The following is a 16,953-nucleotide window of genomic DNA, read 5'->3' as shown; positions in this document are numbered from 1 at the left end:
ATATATATATGACATATCTAGTGAGAATGCATTTTTTATGTGAGAATTGTGAGAATGAATAACAACCCTTAGATTAACCTTGATTGGCTGAGATTAAAAGCCTCCTTTTAACAACACATATGTCTCTCTGTATACTATCATATCTTTTAAACCTAGTTAGTTCTTCCTTGCGGCTTCATCTTCGTCAACTCACGACATCTCCAGCAATTAACTTGCCTCTGAAAAGTGGAACCTATGAATCTCATTTCGTATATAAATAATTTGTTTAACAAGCATCTATATCCAGTAATATCCAATTCATTTTTTGTTGACATTTCAACTATCACCAAATTTTCTCCCTATCGGCTTCTCTCAAATTAGTGCACAAAATTTTCTCCCTAATTTAAATTTGAGGAATAAAATGAAGCTTTGAAAAATCAGCAAAACATTAAGAAAGGAATGAGCTTTTGAAAATCAATTCTATCTCAAACAAAAAAAATTGATGTGTACTTCACAAAACTAAAAAAATTGGATTCAATTGTAGATTAGGTTTTGCCTCAATTTTATGCTGAAGCACCGGTCAGACAATATACGACGGATGATGCCGGAAACAATGAGGGTAATGATTTGGGAGACGTGAGAGATAGAGATCTGAAGGTTGAAGAAGATGAGAAGTTGAAGGGTTGAGGATAACATGTGGAAAGGAATATGTGTTATCTAAAATAAGTTTTTTAATCTAGACCATTTATTTTGATCTTGATGACTGAGATTCATTTAAACCATTCTCACATAAAAAAATGCATTCTCACTAGATATGTCATATATATATATATAGGATTTTGCTATAAGACACCTTTTATGAATGTGTCTTTTAGCAAGTTATTCTATTAGCATTTGTTAAAAGATACCAATTAAATTTTATGAAGGTGTCTTTTAGCAAAGTTATAACTAAAAAGTGGAAATCACACCTTGAGGTGTGGGGTGTGGGTTGCTAAAAGACACCTTCATGGGTGACTTCTAGCATAACCCTTATATATATGTGTGTGTGTAACAACTATTTATGTGACAATTTTTTAAACAACCATAAATTTACAAAGAAAAGTATGTATTGGCAGTGAAATCAAAACAAAAGAGAAAGAATGTAAAAACATGATGTGAATATGAAAGAGAAAATTATCGCAAAAATTGTTAACCGCAAATTTGAATTATATATATATATATATATATATATAAAATTCAAATTAGATTTGTAATGCTAAACCACTATTGGATATTCCATTTAATCACCGAATCTATGTCCAAGAATCCCTCTACCGTAATTAAACACAAAACCAAAGACCATTTCCACGACAACTACGTACCAAACCCAACCGCGAATCCAAAACATCTTGACTGTCCAAACGGGACCCACCAACGGTCAAGATTACGCGTTTGACTAACGTACAAAATATTTGAAACTTAGAATCATTGTGTTTGACCGTAGAAAAATAAAAACTCAGACATTTATTTTTCCATTTAATTAAATAACAAAAACAAAGAAAAAAAGACCACCTGCGAGAGAACAAAGCAATAAGAGAGAGAAAAAAAGAACAACCTCGTATCTTTCGTTGCATTGTCTTCAGCTTTTTTTTTTTTTTTTTCAAATTGATTTCTGTTTTTTTGTTTTTTGGTTTCTTCTTTGTGAGGAGAGGGAAAATTGGGTTTCTCTCTTTTTGAACTGTGATAATTTATTTGATTTTTTTTGGGTGGGAATTGAGGATATTAGGGTTTAGGTTTTTGGGTTGTGAGTGAATTTAGTAACCATGAATATGATGAGAAGACTCAAGAGCATTGCTTCTGGAAGAACTTCTATTTCTTCAGATCCTGTAAGTTTTTTTTTTGCTGAATAAGTTTATTTTTTAGTTATTAATTTGGTTTAAAATTGTGCTTTTTGGTTGCTGAAAAAATGGTGAAATCAAGGAGTTGAAGAAATGATCAAGTTCACTGTTTGAAGTATCTCAGATTTGTCTAGCTGAAGTTTATTTTTTCTTTCTTTTTTTAATTTTTTCATTTCTGGAAGTTTTTTTTGTTTGGTTATTCATTCATTGTATTAGGTCTTTTAGTTCTAAATTTTGTATTAATTAATTAATATGTTAACTTAAATCTTGCTTGCATTGATTATGTGTTAATTTACCAAAAGAAAATTAGTGAATTGGATTGTATTTTAGTTGTTTGTTTTAGGATATTATTATTATTAGTATAATTATTATTGTTCACTTAATTTCATTATGATGCGATTAAACAACGATAATCGATGAATGTAACTAAGTCTTATGTTAGTAGACTTTATTATATCGTTTTGACAGTGCAATTTGATTTTGAAAACTCACAGGACTATGCATGTCTTGAATGTTTATTTACCATAGTTGAGATTTTTTTTTTTTCTTTTTCAGGGAGGGGATTCTAATTCGAAAAGAGTTAAGCTTGATCAAGAAACTGAAAAGGCTTATGAAGGGACAAATACATTAGACAGAAATGATCGGGAGCAGCGTGTGGATTCGTCAAATGAAGCAACAGTTGGTACATCCAATGAAGTATCTGCAATAACTAAAACTGAGAAGAAGTCGGGTTTTGATGAACTTCCAAAAGAGTTACATGAAATGAAAATTAGAGATGAGAAAAGCAAAAACAACAATGAAAAGGTATTTCATGTCATTCATTGTTTCTTAATCCTTAAATGCATCGATTATCAGAGGATATTGATTTTTTTTGTTGCATACAGGATATAGAAGCAACTACAGTGAGTGGCAATGGAACAGAAACAGGTCAAATTATTACAACCACTATTGCTGGTCGAGATGGACAACCGAAACAGGTTATTACATCATTATCGTTGCAGCTCCATCTTTTAATTCAAACATTTTGCTTGCCTTGTTTGCACACTAAACAGAATCTTAACTTTTAAACCTTATTAATGATTCGCTATGTAATATAGAGCTGTTATTGACTAACATTGTGTCTTACTCAGACAATCTCATACATGGCCGAACGCGTAGTTGGGACCGGCTCTTTTGGCGTTGTTTTTCAGGTATTTGTTTATATTCTTTTTGCTGTATTTTCGTTCATGTAGTTGTCTTTTTCTTTTCTGCTCCTAACGCACATGAACTTATCTATGATGTTCTTTATTTTCTGTAGGCCAAGTGCCTTGAAACCAATGAAGCAGTTGCGATAAAAAAGGTGCTGCAAGACAAGAGATATAAGAATAGGGAACTCCAGGTTATGCGCATGGTTGACCATCCGAACATTGTTAAGTTGAAGCACTGTTTCTATTCAACAACTGAGAAAGATGAATTGTACCTTAACCTTGTTTTGGAATATGTACCTGAAACTGTTTACAAAGTTTCAAAGAACTATATTCGGATGCACCAACATATGCCTATCATTCACGTGCAACTGTATACATACCAGGTAAGTCTATAAAATGTGATGAAATGATATAGACTATAGTTTTATTTTGTTTTGAATTCTTTGTTGGATTTTTTTCGAGAAAATTACTTATGACTAAGTATTATTTTTGTGTTTGTATTAATATATGTCATGACATAAATATCTTGTAGATTTTACGTGGATTAAATTATTTACATGAAGTGATCGGCGTCTGTCATCGAGACATCAAACCTCAGAACCTATTGGTAAGTTTTGTTTGCGTTATTTTCAGTAGTTCATCCTGATCATAGCTTTTATTTTCCTTTTTTTCTCTCGCCTTTTTAAGTTTCATTTCCACACATACATATTCCAACTGCTTAGAACTTTGTACTATGAAAGCATTTTGAAATTCGAACTGACATGTGATGTAAATGATAGGTCAATGCACAGACACATCAGTTAAAGATATGTGATTTCGGGAGTGCAAAGATGTTGGTAAGTTTCTTCACTCTCTGAATGAAGATTTTATATTATTGTTGCATATAATAAAATAATGTATACTGACTTTATGATATCATTATTTCATTTAAGGTGCCTGGTGAACCCAACATATCATACATTTGTTCTAGATATTATAGAGCTCCCGAACTAATATTTGGAGCAACTGAATACACGACTGCTATTGATATGTGGTCTGTCGGTTGTGTTTTGGCTGAGCTCCTTCTAGGACAGGTCAGTATATGCAAGTTTTTTTTTTTTTTTTTTTTTTTTTTGTTTTTTGTTTCTTATTCATCTCTCCATCTCTCTCTAAGGTCGACCTTTTGAGGATTTGGTTCATGACAGAGTACAATGACATTGTTTTATATTTGTAACTTGGTGGTTGTTTTAAATATCCATTTAAGCATTTTGCTACAAATGAGACTATTCCTTACTAAGGTTTTGTTTGGATAAACAACTTAATTAAGCACTTTTGGCATAAACACTTATCATATAAGACATATAAGTGCTTGTGCATATGTTTTTCTATAACAAAAGATAACATAAAGTCAAACTGTTTTATATTGGCTACAAGCTTTTTTCATAAGTTATCGTGGACCGTAAGCTCTGCCAAACAGTGTCCACAAGTTCGTATATTAGTAGATAATCTCAAATAAATCAATCTTAACAGACACTAGGTCTATGAGAATAAAAGGCATACTTTTAGATTGATACTGATCTATTGTTTATTATTTGCAGGCAATGTTTCCTGGAGAGAGTGGGGTTGATCAGCTAGTGGAGATTATCAAGGTAATTTTTTTGTGTTCTTTCATTTTCTGCTTCCCTTTGCTTTTTGAGCTTTTTTTCTTAAAGTTGCATTCTGTCTCCGCTTTTTCCTTGAATCTGAGCTTTTATTATGTACTTTAGGTATTGGGAACGCCAACAAGAGAAGAAATAAGGTGCATGAATCCAAACTACAATGAATTTAAGTTCCCTCAGATTAAAGCGCACCCGTGGCACAAGGTTAGCAGTTCTTTCCCCCTAAGTTTGCATGTAATCCATAAATCATATATTCTTATGTTCACATCTGACTAAACTAGTGGTTTCCAGCTTTTTCACAAGAGAATGCCATCTGAAGCAGTGGATTTAGTTTCAAGGTTGCTTCAGTATTCACCACATCTACGTTGCACTGCTGTAAGTTTATTTGATATAGAAATGCTACCTGTCTCTAAATATAAATCTGGTTTATTGTCCTAATCGTGTCTGTTTACAGTTAGCTGCATGTGCACATCCGTTTTTCAACGATCTGCGAGACCCAAATGCAAGCTTGCCAAATGGACAACCACTACCTCCTTTGTTCAACTTCACACCGCAAGGTAAGATGGTAGTGGCGGTGAAGTTTCCATTTTTAGTTATATGTTATTACATGTTGCTTATATAAAAATAAAATAATGCAGAACTCGTAAATGCACCTGAAGATTTGCGTCAACGTCTCATTCCCGAACATGCAAGGAGTTAAATTGATGAATTCAGTCACTGTAATATCTATAAGGGTATTGTAAATTGGTTTTAAATGACTTGAATACCCTCAGACGCCTTCAATGCTTCCTGCCCGTCAAAGTCTTTTGTCCAGCCTTCACCATTGTGACTATATAACTCATAAAGTGAAGACAATCAAAATCAAGACAATGAAGACATGTAGGTGACAATAGCATGGATAAAGTGACACTTTACCTGTTGTTGTAAGTGTTTGGATTGTAAACCCCTTTGTAGTAGTAGTTTATGATTATTTATGTTTAGGTTCTGAAAGATAGCGACTTCTAACAATTATGTAATTATGTTTCTATATAGTTCAAGTTCGTTTATTCCTTAAAATGAAACCTAGATTGATTTTCAATTTAGTTGGCACCACTTTTCTACGAATCCTTTATTCATTTATATTTACCAAAAACAACGATAATATATTCTTTATATTTGCCTCTGATGTTTGGTTGTAATGGATTTAACTTGTGGATTGGCGTACAATCATCGATTGTGTATAAAACTCTGAAAGTTATGTGAAAGACTATGTTTGAAAAACAGTGATATTTATGATGCAACGTGCATAGGTGATTTTTATGTGCAACTTGTTTTCTTGTTATGTTACTCTAATAAAATGTCTTCGCAGCAGTCATGGGGCGGTGCGGCCTAAAAGGAGGCTAATGATTCTTCTTGATAGTGATCTCTTAATCAACCTCAATTCCAATTGATTCTGTCTTTTCCCATCATTGTTGTTTCCATGGTTCTTGAGATAAAACCGAGTGTCAGAATGTGACGTCCATTCCACTGAGTGGAGATCGACACAATGTGATTCAGCTGTTTACCTCACCTTGTCGGGGCTCGGTCCTTCCACCTTTTCAAATAGATGGGAAGGGTAGGACTCTGATAGTGGAAAAACGAAGGAGAAAGACAATGGAAGAAAAATAGTGACAGAGTGTAATCTAGTGTAGACAATGCTTTGTAAGATCTGTTGTACCTCTTTTATTGTATATGGTTTTCAAATATCAATGTACACGCTACCACAAAAAAGGATTAATAAAAGAATGAATATTAAGGACAAATGTAGGGATTAATCAGTGAAAATCCATTAGTTTTGTTGTTACTCTTAATATGCCTTCTATACCAGAAAAATATGGCTTCTATTTGTCAAAATAAAAAAAAAATAAAAAAAAACAAAGAAGGAGCTCAGGGGTGTATATGTCATCCATTATTTGAGGATAGGTGATGTTACCCAACACCACAAACATTATCATCATTGCTCCTTCACGAATTGCACCAGCCGGGAATCGAACCCGGGTCTGTACCGTGGCAGGGTACTATTCTACCACTAGACCACTGGTGCTCTTGTTGGTCAATTCTGAGAATATACTATATGTATCATCATCATATATTATTCTTATCGTTGCCGATGAGAGAAAGAGATAAGAGGTGTGAATTTGGCAGTGTGCATCATGTTAAAGTTCCACATCAAACAAAAGATGATATGAACATGTGTTTATAAGTGGAGGTAATCATCACCTCACAAACTCATTTTTTTGGGGTTGTGTTAGTCTGAACCACAGTTACCAAGACACATGAAGAGGGAATGGTTACAATCGTGAGTGAAGAGAATAGAGAAATGTGAACTAGTTATTTAATTTATTAAATAATTATTTATTTCTTAATTTTAAATCACATCCCTTAGAAGTTACTTGGCCACGTGTCTTGCATCCATGACCATAAAAATGGACTAAATGGATGATACTCTAAATAAATGGAATTAGAACTCCTTAATTTCCATCATAGACATTTTCAAGTTTCAATCTTTTTTTCTTCGAAAATTAGGAGGACAATGTACATCTGCACACATCTTAGAGAATTTCTTTTCACACCATCGTAGCTTCTCGCGCGCCTTTTATTTTGCCTAACTTACCCCGTTCAAATTTTATAATATGAGGCGTATTCGAATTATGAAATCCCAAATGGTTAGTTCTTCTTTTCGACCTCTCCATGGCATGCTAACCCTTTTCTTGAAAAAATCCCAATTCGTATTATATAATCTGGAGCATGTTTTCCCACATCCGTATATTTGATCCATTCTTGTGTGTGTATGCTTCCCAAAACTCACCATCTCTATCACATTCACCTCCAAAACACCATATTTTGGGAGAAATTGTGATTTGGAAGCACAATCTAAGCGTCAATGATACACATTATTCTTTTGTCTGAATGCAAAAGTAACGTGTCTATGAAATCTTCCTCATTTGAAATCTGAACATTTGAACAACCCAATCTTAATTATATAATAATTTGAACCATACTAATACAAAAAAAAAAAATCGGGTTTCTTGACTATAATTTGCACTATTTCATACATAGATCCTCCCATTGATGCCCTGTATAGTTTGATACCTCACATTACACTCCCAATTCTGTTGCCAACCGTGACAATTCCAAAGCCATAGTTTTTCCGCCTCTTGTTGAAAATCCTTCATCAGTCTTCACTCTTTATTTTTATTTTCATTTTTCTCTCTTTGTTGTGGATAAGGACGTTTTACTTCTTATAAATCTTCTTTTAATAGTATACTTATACATTAAAATCGACTTCATAAATCTTTGACAAACATACATAAAAAAATGATATAATGTTAAAAATACAAATCTTTAAACAATGCCGGGGTAATTCCACCTAAAAGGAATACCAATAACACCTCCATTAGAGTTCTTGGTACCAACATCAATTCCAGTTAACCGATCACCATAACTCTTCCCATCCGCCAGTGTTTCCTTTTCCGCCACCGTAACCGATCTTTCCTCTGGCGCAACCACCTTCACACCAAAATGAATAACTCCATTTTGCCTCCCTTCCCAATCTCTCAATTTATAACTCAAAATTCGTGAACAATTTTCCGATTCAGCCCCGTTTAGAATATCCGAAACGGCGATTCTTGCCACCCCAATAGGACGAACACTTTTAAACTTCTTGCATTGCACCTCAAACGTGATTGACCTTGCATGCAATGGCATGTTTAATAAAAACTTCTCATTCCATGAAAGAAAACTCGAGTTTTTCCTACAATCATCGTTATCTTTCACTGTCTTCGTCGTGTAACAATTAAGAGACTCACCTCGAACAACAACATATGCATCCTCAATTACATGAATATTTTCCCCGGATATAACCGTTATTTCTAATGTATGTGAGGCTACACCCATCGTATAGAATTTAATAGTGTTGTGCACAAATGTGTGTTAGTACTTTAAGAATGATTGTATATTGCTATGTTCTTCAATCTTGTTTTGATGGAATTGAGGTGTTATGTAATAAGTTGTGTGAATATATAATAAGCTTAAGTTTAGAGATTTTGATTTGGAAAGTGACGAGAAAGAGGGAAAGAAAGAGAGTGTAATTGGTGTGTAGTTTCAGTGTATTTGAAATTTGGTTTGAAAAAGCAAATATACGTTTTCGTTGATGACTTTGACTTTGTATAACTTGCAGCACAAAACAATTCCTTGGATATATCCGCTAATACGCTGTTTGGTTGATATTTTTGAGATGAAATACCGACCATTTATGTTGTTTTTTTCGTGTGAAATTGCTTGTGATATGAGGTGAATTATTTATCTGAGACTAAATTTGTAAACCAAATGTTAATAAAAAATAACTGGTATGAATTTTTCCACACCTAATATATTTAAAATAATAGAGCACGTATAACAAACTATTACTTCTCTGGTCTCCTGGATTTGGATTTGGATTTGCTAGTCTGCTATATATATAAGTAAAAATAGTAGACTTTGTAATCAAAAGATTAGATAATATTGTGTCATTTAATCTTTTAATGTAATTAAAACATCAATTATACTTTTCAAATTATCAAACTTATTTCCTGAGAATAAAATGAATGATTCTTAAGAAAATAAAACCACATATAGATTTTTTTATTAAATAAACTAATTTTTTTTATTATTATTATTTTGCAAAAAAAATACTAAAGTTAATGGAATGGTATTTTATAATATAAGTAAATATTAATTAATTTCACCTAAAGATATCATTTATAAAATACCATTCCATTAACTTTAGTATTTTTTTGCAAAATAATAATGATAAAAAAATTATTTCATTTAATCAATTTTATTTTTTTTTTGCAAAATAATAACAGACAATTGAATATGAGAACTGAAAATAGTGTTATATTAAATGCCTTTTTTTAATATTTTTATATATAATGAGTTAAAAGTGTTTGGACTAATGAAAATAATTACTGAATAATGTATTACTGTTTTATTCAAATTAAAATATACCAATTATTAGTATATGAATAATAGAATAGTATTAAGTTTTTTTGAAAAGGAAAACTTATATCATTTGAACAGAAACATTGTCTTTAACATGAACTGTGCTACAAACTAAGTGGTTGATGAGTTCACCCTAGAATGGAATGTTTGTGATAACTTGATTTCAATTTTAGGCGGAAAATATTTTTGACCAAATTTTTCTTGTTTCCCGATCAATCATAAATGAGTGATGTCTATACTTGCGACCCATTTAAGTACGATAAGAATGAAGATGATACATTTGGATGAGATAGTAATGGTCTCTTTCAGTTTAACCAAAGTTCCTGAGTTCAAATCCAACTCTAAGAATGCAACAATGTTTAATCTCTTAAGAGAATTTTTTTTTTATCTGCTGTAATTTTACCCGACTCGAGATATTAGTCTTTGCAGTTGCGTGCAGAGGCTACCCATTACGTGCAAAAAAGAAAGAAAGATAAACCCACTCTCTATCTCTATGGTTTAATGTATCATTCTCACACATGCGACCTTTATTTTTAAAACTCTATATTCGGTTTAAAGATCAACTAACCTAATTGACCAATACAACCGTCCACTAGACACAACCTTAGATCGCATAATGTTTGGCATATGGCAACAACTCAACAATCTTCGGAGCGTAACATATGGATTTTCATTCAAGCTGTGTTGTGTCTGGAAATTGTCTTGTACCTAACTTGTAAAATCATTTGAAAAATCCAAAAAATCAAAGTACAACGGTTACGTGAGCCCAAAGAAATTTCATCCAAAAGTAGTTACACATGCAAAAATGAGAAGACTCTTGAATGAGTCCACATCCAAAACACACGTAAAGAGAAACACTTCGTTAAATTGTAATGTTAATTGTTAACATTGTTACGTGCTTCTAATGCCACACGAAAGTTTAATTTCTAAGATATTTCCAAATTAGTCACGTAAATTTAATACTAAAAATCAAGGTCAGGGTCAACACAATACCTACTTTTTTTTTTTACAAATTAGTCACGTAAATTTACCTTGCAATTTCATGACAACAATATTTTTTTTTTCTTACAAAAAATAAATGCATCATTTATAAATATTAATTAAACAATTAATTTAGTTCAATTCAAAAAAAAATTCCATTAAAAAAAAACAAATAATTTAGTTATTTCTTCCTTCTTTTCCTCATATTTTCTCATCAAATCCCATTACTTATACCCTCTTCCAACATTTTCATCTCAAATAATCATTCCTAAACCATACTCTCTATCTCTTTATATTTCTTATAATAACAATTTGTTACCTATTGTACACAAAAAATCTCATAGAAATGGAAGGAAAACAACCAGCACACACATTAGAAATCACCATTATTTCCGGACAAAACATAAGCGTTGATCGAAATTCAAAGGGAGATGATATCTATGTTGTTGTTCGTGCCGAATCTCTCAACTCTTGCACGACAAAAATGGTGAAGGAAAATGAGGGTTTACTTTCATGGAACGAAAAATTCTTATTAGATATTCCATCACATGCAAAATCAGTGACGTTTGAGGTACAATGCAAGAAGTATAAAGGAGCTCATCCAATTGGAGTGGCTAGGATAGCTCTTTCGGATTTTCTTGGTGACGATTCGTCGTTGCAAAGTGGTGTTCAAACTTTGAATTATGGGTTGAGGGATTGGGATGGTAGGAAAAATGGTGTTATTAATTTTAGTGTGAGAAGGGTGACACAAGAAGGTAATTTGTGTGTAGAAAAAGAACAAGGTATCGAGGATGTGGGGTTGAAGGATGAGAAGAATTCAAATCATGTTGTCATTGGGATTCCAGTTTTGGGTTTTTTGTTTCTCTTAGGTTATTCTCTTTTCTCTTTTGTCCGTCGAAAGTAATGTGTTGTAAAAACAAAACTGCTGCAAAAGATTGATATTTGTATTTTATTCTTATATACAAGAAGGTATATAGATATTTTGTTTTAATTATTTTAGTTTGGTGTGACAATAAAAAAGAAGGTTTTCCCTTGTATATATATACCAATATAAGATTAAATATATTTTGTTGTTTTTAATTTGTCAAAAAAATATATACACCATCAATATATGCCTTCAGGTGTTTTATGTTTGAGAAATGATATTTGAACAACCATTTTTGGACAACGTTTGTGACAACTTTCTCTCTCATACTCATATTTTGTTTTTACTTTCTCTCTTTATTGTTTTGGTTTTTGTGACAATACTCATATTTCTTTGTATATTTAAGCTGTCCCACAAGTTGTCAACAAAAATGGTTGTTCAAATAACACTCCTCTTTATATTTTGGTGATTGAGAAGAGAACTATATCCTAGAACTAGAATGCAAAAAGTGGAAAAGAGAAGGGAGTGTTTACCGGAGAGATTAATTAGTATGTATTGTTGGGTTATTGAGAGGAGTTATGGGAACCACCCACATAGAGGCTAGAACAACCACACAAGTGAGAGAGACACTACACTCTTATCCAAAACCTTAAGACTTGAGTTTATGTGTCATTTTACTTTTAAGATATTCAACATTTACTTTTTTATCTGACGTGGGACATATAACTTACACTTGCACACAACTGTATGAAGGAGTCGTTTAGTTAGAAGAGACAAATATATAGTGTTTTATTCACAAGATATAATGTATAGTGTTTAGGCACACATACAAAGAGACATTTTAGAGACAAGTGCATCATTGTATGTGCGCCTAAATTCTATACATTTGGTCTTGTGACCAAGTAAGTATTTCTCCTCATCTACTATAGAGTAGACGTAGTTCTTTCTTGACATAACATGTATGTTAGTCTTGGTGAAAGAATTGTGCTCATGAATTTAGTTCTCGGTAGTGTACCCATTTTCTTCCTCCCATTCATGATAATTCCGGTCAATGTTTGGAAATTGGTGGTTCAAATAGGAGATATTCTAAGGGTGGCTTGAAGAGCTTGAGGAAAATTGCATTTTAGTCTACTTCTTATTAGCTGTTAATTTTTCTTTCCGAGATGTTAAATTCAATTAGAAAATAAACAGGAACTTACAAAGAAAACAAATAAGTAACTCTATGTTAATAATGTTGGTATTTTCAAGAAATTAAAACTTGAGAAATGAAATAGTACAATAGTATTGTATGCCCCCATTCAAAAATTGACTTTATCAATCTTTGACAAGCATGCAAAAAAATTAAATAATGTAAAAAATACAAATCTTAAATAATGTTAGGGTAATTCCACCAAAAGGGAAAACCAATAGCAACACCATTACAGTTCTTGACACCAACATCCATTCCAGTTAACCGGCCACCACAATTCTTTCCATGCATCACCGTTTGCTTCTCCGCCACGGTAACTGATCTTTCCTCCGGCACAACCACCCTCACACTGAAATGAATAACTCCATTTTGCCTCCCTTCCCAATCCCTCAATTTATAACTCAAAATTTGCGAACAATTTTCCGGCACGGCGCCATTGAGAAAATCCGAAACGCCAATTCTTGCTACCCCAATAGGACGAACACTTTTAAACTTCTTGCATTGCACCTCAAACGTAATTGACCTTGCATGCAATGGCATGTTCAACAAAAACTTTTCATTCCATGAAAGGAAACTCGAATTTTTTCCACAATTATCGTTGTTATCTTTCAGCGTCTTCGTTGTGTAACAATTAAGAGACTCACCTCGAACGACAACGTATGCATCTTCGGTTACATGAATATTTTCGCCGGATATAACCGTGATTTCTAATGTGCGTGAGGCTACACCCATAGTAGAGAATTTAATGTTAGTTGTGAATAAAACTTCCTGTTAGCTGGTGTAAGAATGAATGGATATTGTTATGTCCTTCAAGTTTATTGTGAGTGAATTGAGGTGTTATGTTATAAGTTGTGTGAATATATAATAAGGTTAAGGTTTGGGATTTTGATATGGAAAGTGATGAGAAAGAGGGAGAGAAATACGAGTGTAATTGGTTTGTGGTTTCAATGTAATTGAAATTTGGTTTGAAAAAGCAAAATATACGTTTTCGTTGAAGACTTTGACTTTGTATTAGTTGCAGACAAATTCCGCGGTTGGCATGCATGCATGAGCTGTTTATAATGGACCGACCACCGTTTATGTTATTTTTTACGTGGAGAATACCTGGGTGGCAAAATTTATTTGAGAATAATTTTTTTTTGAAGGATTATTTGAGAATAAAATTGAAAAGAAAGTTTTAATATTATGTATTTTTTTGACGCAATTTTAATATTATGTTGATAAAACATTGTAGGTAACCAGAAAATTAACTGATATCAATAGTAAATAATAATATATATTGACTATTTTGATTTGAATTGTTCAAGAAAGAGTAGTTTTTTATATATTAAAAGAAAATTATTTTATATATTGAAAATGATATTTTTTTAGAACTTAGTAAAGAAATTATTTTGAACTTATGTTATAGACGAGTAATCGATAATGTTGAATTTAGTAAACTTGATATTTATTGTCAGAAATTTTGACTTGATATTTATTGTAAGAAATTTTGGCATAATAAAAATAGCATATCTACTAAAATTAATATCTCTTCTTTTGATCCCTTAATTTATTTTTGATTTTCACTTTGGTCCCGTAACTATAAATTGTCTCAATTTTGTCTCGTAAATTTTCTACGTTTACCGTTTTGATCCTCTCCGTTAGTTTTTAACATCAAATATCTAATGTGGACCATGATTCAAGGTGGTCCACCATATACCTTATTATTGTAGATCCAAATTGCTTATTATTTTAAGCATTTTTACAATTTTTTGGGGGTATTATGATTTTATTATTTAAAAAAGACATAACTAAATGTTAATTTTTTTTTTTGAAGAAGCTAAATTAGTCAGCTTAAATTGACATCGGAGAAAATCGAATCTGAGACCTCGAGGAGGGGCACACTCTCAGGTCCCAAGCCAATACCACAAGAACAACCCTAATGGGTTATATTTTTTTTTTGGCTTAATTGCACTTTTCCCCCTTATCTTTTGTTAATTGTGCGATTTTGCACCCCCTCTTTTTTTTTGAGCGATTTTCCACCCTATCTTTTGTCAACTGTGTTTTGTTCAAAATCATCATTAAAAGAGGGGAAAATGGGCAAAAGATAGGGTGCAAAATCGCTCAAAAAATATAAGTGAGGGTGCAAAATCGCACAGTTAGCAAAAAGATAAGGGGCAAAAGTGCAATTGAACACAAAGATGGGGTGCAAAATCTGAAAGGGGGCAAAAAGATGGGGTGCAAAATCGCTCAAAAAAAAAGAGGAGGTGCAAAATCGCACAATTGGCAAAAGATAGGGGGGAAAAGTGCAATTAAGCCTTTTTTTTTTTAGAATTTATTTAAACCAATTTCTCCTTTAAAACTTTAAAAATATTATAACAAAAGTATTGCTTAATACTAGTAGGTCCTTTTATCTTATCCTTTAAACTTTTATTTGTTGTTGATGACTTGTCATCCATGAATCACCATCAATATTAATGAAATCCACAAGGACATAGAAGTTTAAAGTCATTTTCTTTTTTACATCTTTGTCGTTTTGGGTTATTGATACTGAATGTGATTTACGAATGACTTTGTCACCGATGATGTTTTAAATTACGATTGCGGTACCTAGCGAAAAAACATAACTGGAAGAAGAGATTCATAAAAATAGTTCTGATAAAATTCTTCATCACTTTAAAAACGAGTACCACTTTAGAGAAAAAAATATTTTAAAATAAATGTCGTTCTTACTTTTTAACGTGTAATTAATTGTCTTTTTTCAATAGCATCCTTAATTATTACTATGAACATTACTTTCAAATCATCATATCCTACATTCGACAAGAAATTAAAAGTAGTTAACATTTTTTGGTATTTTGGTATCTTTCAAAAGAAAAAACAAGCTATTTTTATAAAAATGTTATGTCTTTTGACAACATTTTTACAATTTTTGATATGCATATAAATATTTTAAAACGAATGAAGTATTAATCATCAACAAAGATGGGGTACTTTCGTACCAATATCTATCTATAGTTAATAAAAGACTTAATTGCACTTTTGACCTTCTATGTTTTAAGAAGTTGCGATTTTGGCCCCCTAATTAATTAAAATACAAAACAGTCCACTATGTATTGGATCTTTGGCAGTTTTGGCTCCCTAACTAATTAAAATACAAAACAGCCCCCTATGTATTGTATCTTTAGCAGTTTTGACACCTTAGACCAATTTTGACTCGGTCAACGTTGACGTGGCACTTTAAAGCCGTCATGTGTGCATTGTTTTAATTAAAAATAAATAAATAAAGCATATATAAATTAAAGAATTAAATAAATGAAAAAAACAACAAATAATTTAAAAAAATAAAAAAAATAAAAAAAGAAAAAGGAAGGAAATCGTGTTTCAAAATCTGATTCTCCCTCTTCTTCCTCTCATCTCTCTCTAAAACACTGATTCTCTCTCTCTCCAAAACCCTTTGTTCCAAAATCTTGAAGCTTTCTGCCACTCCTTCATCACCACCACGGATTTGCTCCGATTGAATCTCTCTCGTATTTGAATTGTAACCAGAAACACGAGGAAGTAAAGTGGCATTCTAATTTTTCAAACACAGGTAAACTAGTTGTAGCATTCAGGAACAAAGTTGATGAGGAAATGTAAATAGAAACTATCATTATACTTTTAATAATGTAAATAGTATGTGATTGTTCTGATTTTTTTGGGAGATCATCAAATTGATAATACAAGGAGTTCTTATTCATGCATTCAAGGTAACATGTACGAGTTATTGTGTCTCAGATGAGGAGTTTTAAAACACTTTTTAACTGATTCAATAATTGATTCAAGAATAGATATTCATACTATTAAAGATTATTCAGATATTCTTACATTATTCATGCTGACACTGATAATATTGCATTTATAACTGCAAATTAACAAATAACTGAGTAGTTTATAATAAATATACAAATAGGAAATGATAGAGTAAGGGAGGAAAAAAAGAATTTATATGATAAATATATCAGGCTATTGGATTGTTAGGGAACAATGGAGGTGTAATTCTTATTCAAGTTATGTATAAGCAACATGCAACTAATATAGTTGTCTTGTTTTGTGCCCTTTATATATATCAAAGTGCATGTGATATGCTCCTTTTCTTTTGATAAAAACAAAACTTTCGTTTCGTTCAATAGAACATTATTTCATTATCCTGCTTGCATTGAGCTACTCATATTTTTTCCACTTTTTCCATGCTTCTGTCAATGGAGCAGGTTCTTGA

General features: G+C 32.0%; 4 protein-coding genes and 1 non-coding gene across 5 annotated transcripts; 2 read left to right on the top strand and 3 right to left on the bottom strand.

Annotated features, from left to right (window-relative positions):
* The first annotated feature begins 1,525 nt into the window (after window positions 1-1,525).
* LOC25502314 (shaggy-related protein kinase theta) lies at window positions 1,526-5,883 on the top strand. The gene is made up of 13 exons (XM_013589467.3): window positions 1,526-1,844; window positions 2,412-2,660; window positions 2,741-2,833; window positions 2,987-3,046; window positions 3,154-3,426; window positions 3,576-3,650; window positions 3,823-3,879; window positions 3,976-4,116; window positions 4,621-4,671; window positions 4,789-4,884; window positions 4,972-5,055; window positions 5,135-5,237; window positions 5,319-5,883. Exons 1-13 carry the CDS (start codon window positions 1,782-1,784, stop codon window positions 5,378-5,380), a joined length of 1,407 nt encoding a protein of 468 aa, XP_013444921.1. The 5' UTR covers window positions 1,526-1,781; the 3' UTR covers window positions 5,381-5,883.
* A 788-nt stretch (window positions 5,884-6,671) lies between these two features.
* TRNAG-GCC (transfer RNA glycine (anticodon GCC)) lies at window positions 6,672-6,742 on the bottom strand. The gene has a single exon. It is a non-coding gene; the product is annotated as a tRNA-Gly (tRNA).
* A 404-nt stretch (window positions 6,743-7,146) lies between these two features.
* LOC25502312 (uncharacterized) lies at window positions 7,147-8,844 on the bottom strand. The gene has a single exon (XM_013589466.3). It carries the CDS (start codon window positions 8,593-8,595, stop codon window positions 8,044-8,046), a length of 552 nt encoding a protein of 183 aa, XP_013444920.1. The 5' UTR covers window positions 8,596-8,844; the 3' UTR covers window positions 7,147-8,043.
* A 1,971-nt stretch (window positions 8,845-10,815) lies between these two features.
* Window positions 10,816-11,691, top strand: LOC25502311 (uncharacterized). Its single transcript, XM_013589465.3, has one exon. It carries the CDS (start codon window positions 11,009-11,011, stop codon window positions 11,564-11,566), a length of 558 nt encoding a protein of 185 aa, XP_013444919.1. The 5' UTR covers window positions 10,816-11,008; the 3' UTR covers window positions 11,567-11,691.
* A 1,047-nt stretch (window positions 11,692-12,738) lies between these two features.
* LOC25502310 (BON1-associated protein 2) lies at window positions 12,739-13,612 on the bottom strand. The gene has a single exon (XM_013589464.3). The coding sequence runs from the start codon at window positions 13,446-13,448 to the stop codon at window positions 12,894-12,896; it is 555 nt and encodes a 184-aa protein (XP_013444918.1). The 5' UTR covers window positions 13,449-13,612; the 3' UTR covers window positions 12,739-12,893.
* Window positions 13,613-16,953: the final 3,341 nt, after the last annotated feature.

This window comes from Medicago truncatula, chromosome 8, assembly GCF_003473485.1.
Source record: "Medicago truncatula cultivar Jemalong A17 chromosome 8, MtrunA17r5.0-ANR, whole genome shotgun sequence".
Lineage (NCBI taxonomy): Eukaryota > Viridiplantae > Streptophyta > Magnoliopsida > Fabales > Fabaceae > Medicago > Medicago truncatula.
This window is presented reverse-complemented; position numbering and strand designations above follow the sequence as displayed.

Bases quoted from the DNA above. Each gene is read 5' to 3' on its own strand.
- LOC25502314 (XM_013589467.3), top strand. From the start codon at position 1,782: ATGAATATGATGAGAAGACTCAAGAGCATTGCTTCTGGAAGAACTTCT. The intron at 1,845-2,411 runs GTAAGTTTTTTT...TTTCTTTTTCAG, and splicing joins CTTCTATTTCTTCAGATCCT to GGAGGGGATTCTAATTCGAA. The intron at 2,834-2,986 runs GTTATTACATCA...TGTCTTACTCAG, and splicing joins GAGATGGACAACCGAAACAG to ACAATCTCATACATGGCCGA.
- LOC25502312 (XM_013589466.3), bottom strand. From the start codon at position 8,595: ATGGGTGTAGCCTCACATACATTAGAAATAACGGTTATATCCGGGGAA.
- LOC25502311 (XM_013589465.3), top strand. From the start codon at position 11,009: ATGGAAGGAAAACAACCAGCACACACATTAGAAATCACCATTATTTCC.
- LOC25502310 (XM_013589464.3), bottom strand. From the start codon at position 13,448: ATGGGTGTAGCCTCACGCACATTAGAAATCACGGTTATATCCGGCGAA.